The following is an 11854-nucleotide window of genomic DNA, read 5'->3' as shown; positions in this document are numbered from 1 at the left end:
TTCTGTTCTGCTCTGCAACTTATCTGCCCCTGCTGCAAATTTATTGAAATTCCTGCAAAGTACAGAGCCGAGCCACAAGAGTGGCAGCAGCTTAGTACAAGTGTTTCAATTGCGGCTGCTTCTGCTGCTGCTGTGGCACGGCTCTTGCGGCTCTTGCGGCTCTTGCGGCAGCCAAGACCAGAGACAAGAGCAGAGCAGACCAGAGCTGTGCTGCTGGCTGCTGGCTGCACCAAAAGATTTTTGCTTTTCGGTTTAAAGAACTGGTCTGATAGTCGTTTCAGGGAGACGATGCATAAGACTGGGTATGCCTATGGCCTCGGGTATGAAGGGTTAGAGGGAATACTAACAAAAGTATGGGGCAGTGCATTCATTCAATAAAAGGTCCAACAGAAAGGACACATAAAAGATACTTTACTACCAAGTGAAGGAGAATGTCCTATCTTGATCATGATCCTGCTGCCGTGAATGGAATTATTATAGGCCTTTCGTTGCCTCAATTTCTATTGATCTATAATCAATTTCCTGTTTTCCAAAGAAACACTTCCCCAACAACGCTGGGTATCCATCGATCGACTCCATTCCCCGTCCACACACACGGTTCTTCCTTATTGTTGGAGGCCTGCCGCCCCTCCAACTGGCTTTGGTCTAAACTGCAGTCAGCAGCAGCAGCGGAGGAGCGGGCTGGAGGTGGAGCTGCAGCACGTTTGGCTTGCGGCACAGATGAGCTGGAGCCGTGCCCCATACCCATACCCGCACCCGTGCCTCGGTGTTATTTGCATTTCATGTTCCTGGGTCGCGCTCTGGTTTATACAGGTTTTTTGGCGCAGAGGCAGAGGAGCCACTCCCGAGATGCTGCGGCCCGGGCGGTAGCACAGAATGCCTCACAATAATTATTGTAATTTGCATTTGGCATTTGCAATTGAGAGATTGCCACTGATCCGATTTCAATTCCCATTGCAATTAGTTGGCCCTCAGGGGGGATCCACGTCGAGTTCGTGCCTTGCAGTCTTTGGTTTTCGTGAACTAATGACGGCAGCAGGTAGAAGTACCTGATCCAAGGCAACCCGCAGCAGTACAGACCAGCAACAGAAACACAAAAATAAAACAAACACAAATTTCTCCCAGCTCTTTGCCGTTTTTGGTAAGCAGAAATGAAAGCAGAAGCAGCGGAAAGCGGGAAGCGGAAAGCAAGACTTACTTCTTATTTGATTATACCAGATATGTACACATACCTGTAGATGATATACATGCCTTTTGATGGACTGCCCCGTTCCGCTGTAAATGGCATCATTCTTTTGTTCGCCATTTGAAGCTGCAAGTTACAAGCCACAAGCCGCCATTTCACTTTTCTTTTAAGTAAAGAAATTTGCTGGCTTTCGCTTTTTACCGAGGGCACACACCACAGCTGGCAAAATGTATTTTTAATAACAAACAACGGCGGCAACAATTGTAATTTCACTTTTAACGAGCCAACGAAACTGTCACTTGTATGGGGTTCGAGTGGAAATTACTTAATTGCCCATAAAGGCAGTGCTGATGATGATTTCTTCTGACGAGAATCATGCAAATCATTTTCTGGCTCTGACCCAGATCCGGCCAAATCTCCATCGCCATCTTCCCAGGCATTCACGTGCCCCGATTCTGGTTATCGCTTCTCTCTCTCGCAGTAGCCGATCCGAAATTCATGTTAATTTGCACACAACACACCGGGCAACGCCAACACACAATTATACAGATTCAGATACAGATACAGATCCAGCTACAGATATTTCTGGTGCTGTGAACGTGAACGTGACCCAAATACACAAATAGCTGGCCAGCATTTTTGAGGCATTCGAGGCGGCTGTGAAAAAAAAGCAAAACAATCATCGAGGCGAGTGGCTGTCGAGGTGTGCCAGCAATTAGTTCGATAATCTGCCATGGGCTTATGCACGAGTACATCCGTACAGATGTATGTTTTATGGCTTCCGTTCTCTCCATTCCCCAGAGTCTTTCCCTGAGAGGCTGGTACAGATCTGATTAGTTAATGGCTATAGACACCTCTAAGACAAACAGAGCCGCAGCCGCTGATGCTGCCTTCCGGTGGGGGGGTTCAATGACCGTATTACGCAACACACACTCGTAGAACAGCAGCAGCAGCAGCCAACAATGAGAGTTACTCTCCCCGCTAACCGTTAGCCCGGCCTGAGCCCCGCTCTAAACGCAGCTAATTTCTCAATGCTGCAGAATCGTGACTCAAAGAAAGAACAAACCAAACAGAACAGAACAGAACAGAAACGATCCGAGAAGAAGGCTCGATCAATGAATAGTGGTATGTGCGAGTGTAGTACTGGTATGTTGTCACCGCAAGATGCCTCTGGGCTGTTTCTGTATGGGTATGGGTATGGGTATGGGTATGGGATAGTTACATATATGTAGACACGCATTGTCATTCGTTCCCGGAGCAGGTCCAGTTAACTTTAGCCAACTCATCATCATCGCCGGCTGCTGCTCGTTTGCTCGGTTACGCTTTCTTTGATTGCCACAGTTTATGTCATCGTTTCTGTAACTGAACTTTCTTTGCTCGATCGAACTCTGGATCAATTAGCCGTCTGTTGAACTCTGTTCCGAGCTATGGGCTGAGAACTAGTTATGGGCATGGGAATGGACTTCAAGATGGGCATGGGAATGGGAAAATGCATTTCCGAACAGTTATATAAACGAAGCTCAAGACTAATCCATTGATTATACAATCTCTAAGTCGGTTACCGTTTGGAACGCTTTCTTTGTTATCGCACACACACACACACACACACACACACTCGCTCACTTTTGCTTTCCATTTGGGCCATTTTGGGCATGACTAAACCCACACTCGTACGCGCCATATTACACATACGCCCTGGTTGCCGAACATAAAACATTCGTTTTCTGTTACCCTTAGAGCGGGGTATTGTGGGTTTGAGAATGAAGAATCTACGAGCCAGTGGAGTGGAATGGCCATATTTCCATGGGATAATCCAACCAAGTACTACAGCTGTCATGGGTTCAGCGGATCGGCGAGGGTATCCAGAGCTTCGGCCTGCGAGCATTGCCTTTCTATCTGGTTTTTTTCTTCGTTTTTGCATATGCAAGTCACTGGAGAGAGACTTTCACCTACTTGAGTCAGCGGCATATTGCTTCTACGCACTTGCTCGACGGTGCCGCCTCGTCGTGTCGCCTGCCTGGGCCGTGCCCATAACTTGCTGTAGAAATGCCACAGCGATTAATTTGAATAATGCCGTCAAAACGTTTCACATTTCCACATGACTCACACAATAACCAATTTATGTTTCATTTTGCAGATGGGTGCACAATACACATCCACAGATACAGATACAGATAAAGACGCCTACACATACAGAGCCACAAGGAGAGCCACAGATCTAGCACCCAAAAGTAGAGCAACGTCAACCAAACAGAAGATGCCACTGCCACTGCCACTGCCGCTGCCAGGCCTCGTCCTCAGCCTCCTCCCCCTCCTCCTCGTGTCACTGGCCAGCCTGAGTCTGGTGCTGCCGACAACGAACGCCAGTCCCGTCTTTGTGGATAATCCCAGCTTAGCACAGTGTAAGTATCCGCCCCCCCCCCCCCCCCCCCCCCATCCAGCCCTTGGCCACCTGATATGGAATCATCCCAGCCATCAGCAAAGCTGTTGTCAAATCATTGACGATCTTATTTAGCTGGAATTACTCAGCAGATACAGATACAGATACAGCCACAGCTTATGCCTGGTCTACATATGTACATACATTGTTTCCCAAGAACTCCAGCACTTTCTCTCACGTAGCCCCATTAAAAGTTTCTTTTGTATAGGGGTCCAGAGAGATAATCCCGCGTAATAATGGGGGAAATCCGTAATGAGCACGTTTCAAAATAAAATATATGGGTACAAGTGTGGGGATGAGACAAATAAAGGAATCCTGTTTTAACCAAAACCTAACAATTTCTTGGAATGCAAAGGAACATTTTTAAATACGAGTTTTGTAAACACATGGCAGTGAAAGGTGAAGTGTTTTTTGTCAGGTGTTAGGGGTTTTTTTTTTCAAAGATGAAGTCATGCAGAAAACAAACACATACGTTCAGTGAATAAAAGTAAATAATTTAGAGGAGAACTCGATTCTCGATATCTTTGGGCTGCCATTAACACCGCAATTTTAATATTTACAAAAAGCCGAGGAAACAGAGACTCGAAAAAAAGGAAACTTTTAACAGAAAAACAAATAAACTAGTATATTTTTGATAAAAGATCAGATTAGGTTATTCGATTAGGTTAGCTCCAGATTGGAATCCCAATCTATGAGAAACTATCAATCAGTTTTCTTTTCATGTAAAACCTGAAGTACGGATAGAAGTTTGCCATAGTTCTGGGTCATCTCTTGGGGATTTCATGGCTCTCCAAAGCTCTGAGAGATCAGGTTCCTTTGGCACTACAAGCATATGGCGACGGTAGCAGACACTGCAAAATATTTAATGCCAAAAATAAGAAAATACAAAAGACTGAAGCGACAAACTAGTTCGGATTGAGAACAGAGGTAGAGGTAGAGCCAGAGAGCATTTCTAATGAAAGTAATCAAATTTAATGACGATAGAGACAGGCGTCTCCCGGGCAAGGAGATTAATTGGGTCATAGCCATTAAGAGCCAAATTTATACGCTATTAGCACTTCCTCTCGGGGCCCCACACGGCTGCCAATTTGTCTGCGAGAGACAACAAAGAGCAGCCATTCATTCAGTGTGAGAGCAGGTGAGAGATGAAAATAAAACTACACAACTTTCATATACTCGTAAGAGCCAGAGCCAGGCAACGAGCCAAGCAGCCAAACGGCCAAACGGGCAAACGTCAGCGAGCAAAAGCAATTGAGGTCAACCATCAAAGAATGTTGCCATAAAATGAGCCACCGCTTCCACCACTACCACTACCATGGCCGTCGCCAGTCAGGCAGCAAGTCCGACTCGGACGCAAGCCGGGAATCTGAATCGGAATCGGATTCGGATTGGTGTGGCACACTCTGGCTCTGACTGTGATTCTCCTCTCCGTAAGAAAGCCGGCGCGCATTTCATGTTTATGACTGGTCCAGCAGCCACAAAGAAAAATATAAGAGAAACAATATATACCCGTACATGGCCAAGACGGGAAGAGGCGGCCACAGAAAGCGGAAAGTAAATTTGATGGCAAGTGAAAGGGAAATAAAACAAACAGACGCAAAGTGGGGCCCAGATCGAACCGAACCTTCGGGTGTTCGGTTCTTTGGTTCTTTGGTTCTTCGGCTGTTGGGTTCTCCTGGTAGCTGACCCACTTAGCCACTGCGCCACTCACCCACAATCGTGCCACGAAAATGTTGCCGCATTCGCATGCCAAAAACGAATTTCCTACATTGCAATGCGGGCCAGGTCTGCTGCCAGGCCGTGGCCGAGACTCTGTCGTCTGTCGTGGGGCGGGCTACTTGGTAGGCTGGCCGAGTGGCTGGCGAAACATATGCTAAGCCGTTGACCCAAAAAGCCACAAAACGAAATGCAAACAGAAATCGAGAAACACAGAGATACTCGAACAGAGAACACGCTGCCACTGCTGGCTGCTCAGCCAGCGTCGACGGCGACTGCTCAGCCGGCGTCTAGGAAACGTGACCATCGCCATCGCCATCGCCCTGACCATCGCCTTGGGTACAAATTTTTGTGGACTGAATCCCATATGCAGGCCGCCAGTTCGTGTCTTGAGTCATTCGCTTGGGCCTCTGCCGCCTGCAAACCATCGCGAAAGACCACTGATGTCAGAATTTCGTGCTAATTGCATAAGAAATGCGCGACACTTTACGGCTTAAGTTCAATAAACGCAAAACACCAAAAAGACAGCTGGCAATATTTCACAGCCTTTGATACCCTATTGAAAGGGCTTTGCTGAGGCCACACCGACTAGCGGCGTATTTTGTGGCATTTATAAAAGGAATGCCTAGGGGGCCTAACGGCTGTATCTGATAAATCTAGTGGCTTTTATTGGTCTTCAAGTTGAAGAAGAAGTTTCTGTTTGAAAAGAGCATTTAATGCAGAGTGTTCCCCCGTTTTATTTGCCTTTGATTTAACCTGAATATAAGACAAGAGCAAAGGCGGCTAACAAAGTACGTTATTTATTTGCGAGTATTTTTGGGGAGCCTGTCTTGGCCAGGCTTGTTATGTTTATTTATGGTCAAAAGCAGAACAGGATCGCGAACTGGGCCGGCCAGCTCGTGCTCGTCCCTGGCCGCGTTCGTTTAGCAATTTTTCCGAGAACCCCCCCCCAACCCCCCGAGGCACGCAAAACTTTTGGCCTCATCTTATGTAAGTTCAAAGCTCTCGCTTGGATAATGCCCGGCTCGATTACACAATGATCATGCTGCTGCTTCTGCTGCTGCTGATGATGATGATGATGATGGTGGTTCTCGGTTCTCGCAGAAGCAGCACAAAAACAGAAATCATAAATAAATAACAATAATGCGGATGGGGCTACTGTTGCCTCATCGGGCGGTCTGGGCCCCCATGATACGATGACGCCCTTCAGCCGTTTGCGGCTTTTATGGGCCGCTGCTTGGTGCTTGGTGGTTCGTGGCCCGTCTTGGTCTTCGTTTTCGGCCTGTTGCCACTTCATTTTCACTTGTGTTAACTGTTGTTTGCCTAACGGCGAAAGGCCAGACCTCTCAAATTGGCGTACAAATTCGAAGGCGTTAATCGGCCCCGGCAAACGGAAATGGTGTGGAGCATTGGTGTGGAGTATTGATAGAACCAGAAAAGGCATCGGCCAGTCATCATCATTATCATCATTATTATAGCTATTATTAGTACTCATTACACTATACTGATTGTGATTATCATTATCTGGGTTCTGGACAGTCCAATCGGGCCGCAATATTCGACATCTGCCCTGCATCGTGCGGAAGTCCGGCCGCTCCGGAGTCTGCATGTTCGCCATCGACTGCATCAAGCAGAACGGCACGCACCTGGGCACCTGCATCGATCGCTTCTACTTTGGCTCCTGCTGTGCGATGAAGGTGAGTTCATCCCCAGCCCCCAGCCCCCTGGCCACCCAACCAACTAATACTCCTTTTTCCTTCCAGGAGGAGGCTTCCCTGTTCGCCCCGGAGCTCAACGACAACAGCATCGACCAGAATACCATCTCGCACTTTGCCCATGAGTCCACCACGCTGCCCACGAGCTCCCTCTTCAAGCTTACCACCGAAAGTGGCATCAGCAGCAGCAGCAGCAGCGGGGGCACCACCCACAAGAACCACCAACAGTCGACGCAGCACACGAGCAACGAGCTGCTCAAGAACGTCACCCAATCGTATCTGAGCACCGCCAAGCCCGTGCGCACCACACTCTCGACCACCACCACGCGGCGCCCAGTGCAGGACCACACGACTCACAAGAACTCGCACTTTGTGGTACGGACAACGGCCAAGCCACCAGCAGGTCCACTGCCATCCACCACGGCTAAGCCGCCGCGTCGGCGCACCACCAGCGCCAGGCCAGTGCTGACCACTGGCCCCGTGGCGGTTGAGCAGCGCATTGAAACCACCACGGTCCCCATCAAGTTTGTTACCTTCCAAATTGTGGAGACGACAACGCCGCCGTCCACAGAGCCCGGCCACAGGGTGGAGACGACAACGACAACAACCAGGAGGCATACAAGGCCCACCACGAGCAGCAGCAGTGGCAGCAGCAGCTCGGCATCTTTCAAAACAACAACCACAACTGCACCCATCGCAAGCACGACGACAAAGGCACCAGAAACCACGGCACAGTCCAGCACTCAGCGTCCGACACCGCCTCTACGCACCACCACCCCCAAGCCACACAAAACACATTCGAGTAGACGGCCAACGCCCCCAAAGAAGCCGATTGGGTCGACAACAACCACCGCTAGTGGCACGCAAGCCACAAGGAAACCAGTGGAGAGCCTGAGCAGCACCACCAGCACCGCGAATGGAACCACAGTAACGACTGCACCAGGCCGCAGGCCTGTGATTCAAACCACCAGCTCCATTACCTCTACGACAACAACCACGAGCACATCTTTCAAGGACGAGTTGCACGGCAATCGGACAACAGCCACAAAGCTGCCAGAGCGCACCACTCAGGCGCCCAGGCCAAGGCCGAAACCAACTGGGGAGTACGTAAAGGTGCCCGTCATGCTGGCGGAGCCAGACACCCCCATGGCAACAGCAAGCACCAGCAGTACCGCCTCAAAAGCACCTTCAACAACAACCACTGTTACAACCACTGCCCCACCTAAAACGAAGCCTAGCAGCTCCTCTACAACAACAACAACAACAACAACGACCACAACAACTACGCCAAAGCCCACGCGTCGTCACACAACCAAAGCCCCAATCACAACACCAATCACCACTAAAGCAACAACAACAACGACAACAACAACCACCCCCAAAACAACGACAAGGACAACAGCAACAACAACAACTGCCACTAAACCTCCCACAACGACGGCAGCCACAGAGAGACCATTGTTGAGCACGAGCACTCCCAAAACAGAAACAACAACGACCAAGAAGCCCGGCCTGATCACCTGGACGGACGTGGAGGCTGAGCCACAGACGAACGCAAGCATTTCCAACGACTGGCAGCCGGCACCACCCCCACCCAACCAGCAGACCGAGTTGCAGGCGCTGAACAAAACATCGGCGAGCACAGGTGAGTGTGTCTTTTTCTTGCCACAAGTTTTGTTCTTTTCTAATGCAGGTTTTCGCTTTCCAACCGCCAATCGGCAGCAGCACCACCCACGGCCACCGACAAAGTGGTCATCTCTGTGGCCACTAGTGTCAGCACCAGCGAGTCGAAGCCTGGTTCGGTAGAGACCCACAGTCCCACAGAAAAGCCTCACAGGACCACGAAACCACCGAAAGCCACAAGCACCGCCAGGCCAGCAACCACGACGACTGTCAAAACCACAGAGGGACCAGAGAGCAGCACCAGCAGCAGCAGCAGCAGCGTTCCTTTGGCCTCCTCATCTACATCATCTTCCATTGAGCTCAGCTCGGAGACGGGATCAGGCAGCAGCACCACCGCAGAGCCAGCAACGACAGAAGTCGCAGCGGCTACCACTGATTACAGCGGCGAGGAAGTGAGCCTGACGACGACCATGGAGCCAGCAGCTGGGAGCACAACGCTAGCGCCTGCAAATGCTTTGGAGGGCGTCGATTACAAAGAAGGTGAGTCCACAAGAACGAGCACATGGGTCCATGGTGTCGTATTGTCGTTGTATCTGTATCTTCGAGGTACGCGTCAGTCAGAAAAACTTGTTTCCTTCGAGGAGAAATCTATTAATATACCAGACTTTGGTCATAAGACAAAGCCAAGCATGCGTGGCCATTAAATTCAATTTGAAGGCTAAACGTTGGCCTTGAGCCCAGAGTAAGACCACGAAGAGATGAAGTTGGATGCTGTCTTGGCAGATCTGACCGCCAGCTCATAAATGCCCAAGAAATCTCCTAAGCCTGGCCGCTGCTGCTAGACACACCGAATCCATACCCGATGTCCGCAACAATTTTTACAGCAATCATTTACAATAATGATCCTCGCCCTGCCCCCTGCCCCCTGCCCCACCGCCTCGCTTCGTCGGTCATTGTGCCGCTTGGGTCACGTTGCGTTCTTCCGTCTGCGGAGCCACAACAAACCAAACAGAATCCAAACCAACTCCTGGACCCTTGCCACAGCAGCCCCCTGACCGATTTGCGGCTGCAGAAACAATCTTGATGCACGAAACGAGTCGGTCCGAGTCGGGACAAGTTGCGGACCATAAAGTAGGCCGTTGACTGCTTGCCTTGTGGCCGGCCAAAGTCAAGGACTGCTGGCCGCCTCGCCTCTTCTTGTCCAAAGCATGTTACATTGGCCCGGCCCGGGCCGGACTGGGGCTGGAATGACTGAGTGCCTGGCGAAGTGATTAAAATGTTTAGGGCCTTTTGGGGCCCATTATTTTAATTGTGACCTGGCACAGTGCCTATTAGCAGAGATCTCCTTACTCATCCTGGGCCTCCCCCCCTCTCTCCCTCTCTCCCACTCGCCCCCTCTCAGTGTGTGGACGTCGCATGTTCCCCGAACCGCGCATTGTTGGTGGAGCCAACGCCGCCTTCGGACGCTGGCCCTGGCAGATATCGCTGCGCCAGTGGCGCACCTCCACCTACCTGCACAAGTGCGGAGCGGCTCTACTCAACGAGAACTGGGCAATCACCGCCGCCCATTGTGTGGACAAGTGAGTAGATGCGATTTCCGATGCCCTCCTCCCAGCGGGAGAAATTCACGAGTGATTTGCTTGGGTGCTTTCAGTGTGCCGCCCTCCGATCTGCTGCTGCGCCTGGGCGAGTACGATCTGGCCGAGGAAGAGGAGCCCTACGGCTACCAGGAGCGACGTGTGCAAATCGTCGCCTCTCATCCGCAGTTCGATCCGCGGACCTTTGAGTACGATCTGGCCCTGCTCAGGTGAGTCTGCATCTCTTGGCTTGGTAATTTATATCGATTTCCGTTTCCTGTTCTTCCATCCGATCAGGTTCTATGAGCCGGTGGTCTTTCAACCCAACATCATTCCCGTTTGCGTGCCCGAAAACGACGAGAACTTCATTGGCCAAACGGCCTTCGTCACCGGCTGGGGACGCCTCTACGAGGACGGACCACTGCCCAGCGTCCTGCAGGAGGTGGCCGTGCCGGTCATCAACAACACCATCTGCGAGTCCATGTACCGCACCGCGGGCTACATCGAGCACATACCACACATATTCATCTGTGCCGGCTGGAAGAAGGGCGGCTACGACTCCTGCGAAGGTGAGTAATGGCCGTCGATTATGGCACTGCAGGATCCACTCAATAATCCCCATTTCGCACCTCTCAGGCGATTCCGGTGGCCCCATGGTGCTGCAGCGGGAGGCCGACAAGCGTTTCCAGCTCGGCGGCGTCATCTCTTGGGGCATCGGGTGCGCGGAGGCCAACCAGCCGGGCGTCTACACGCGCATCTCCGAGTTCCGGGACTGGATCAACCAGATTCTGCAGTTCTAGTTCAGTCGACCTCGCCTGTGTATTATGCTTAATACTTAGTGAATGCCTAGCACGTCTTCCACCCACGACTCCGCACCGACTCCCCAGCGAGATCGGACTCTCGGCCCTGGAACCCAACTCAAACTCGGACTCGTGCTCCGGTTATGGCACTCGCTCGGAGATGGCCCATAGCCCATAACCCGAGCAACGATTTCAGTTGCCACCATTTACCTCCACCTGCCCGCAGCTCAAGCGACACCACTACCACTCTGCCGAGACCGCTTCCATTGTCATAATCATAATCTTAGCGTTGCCTAGCCTAACCCTAAACTAGTTAGTGAATGTGATTAACAAGCACACTAAACGAGAGAGCGACGACTATCAGTGTCGCTGTTGCTGTCGCAGTCGCAGTCACAGTCACAGCTCATGTAACGTATTAATCGATTTGACCCTAATTTATTCCCATTTGCTGTAAATAATTTTCTAAATTATTGCATAACATTTACACTTAGCTTTAGTCCCGTACGCGTACTGCATTATTATATAGAAACTCGAAACCTTTTCGATCCTTCGGTAGGGCATTATCACATAAGTCGCTTCTCCTCGAATCGAACCATGCGGAAGAAGCTATTGTAATTTTATCTTATAACGTACTGTAATTATTTATTTATAGCAGATCATGCTCGACAAAATTAATTCAATTAAAATGTTTAAAACAAACCAATGTCTCTGTGTAGTGACAGCAATCTTTATTACGAATGCGAATTGAAGAATCATATTTTCAGACGATCGGAGTTTCGAAGAAAATCAGGAATACA

At 50.3% G+C, this 11854-nt stretch overlaps 1 protein-coding gene across 1 annotated transcript; it reads left to right on the top strand.

Moving 5' to 3' along the window:
* The first annotated feature begins 288 nt into the window (after window positions 1-288).
* LOC6592602 (serine proteinase stubble) lies at window positions 289-11057 on the top strand. Its single transcript, XM_026984959.1, has 9 exons — window positions 289-320; window positions 3521-3588; window positions 6882-7039; window positions 7106-8702; window positions 8783-9220; window positions 10083-10260; window positions 10335-10487; window positions 10555-10826; window positions 10894-11057. The coding sequence occupies exons 1-9, from the start codon at window positions 289-291 to the stop codon at window positions 11055-11057; spliced, it is 3060 nt and encodes a 1019-aa protein (XP_026840760.1).
* Window positions 11058-11854: the final 797 nt, after the last annotated feature.

The sequence above is a fragment of the Drosophila persimilis genome, unplaced genomic scaffold (genome assembly GCF_003286085.1).
Source record: "Drosophila persimilis strain 14011-0111.01,24,50 unplaced genomic scaffold, DperRS2 tig00000002-arrow-pilon, whole genome shotgun sequence".
NCBI classification, from domain to species: domain Eukaryota; kingdom Metazoa; phylum Arthropoda; class Insecta; order Diptera; family Drosophilidae; genus Drosophila; species Drosophila persimilis.
The sequence above is the reverse complement of the archived record's forward strand: the minus strand, read 5'-3'. Positions and strand labels throughout refer to the sequence as shown.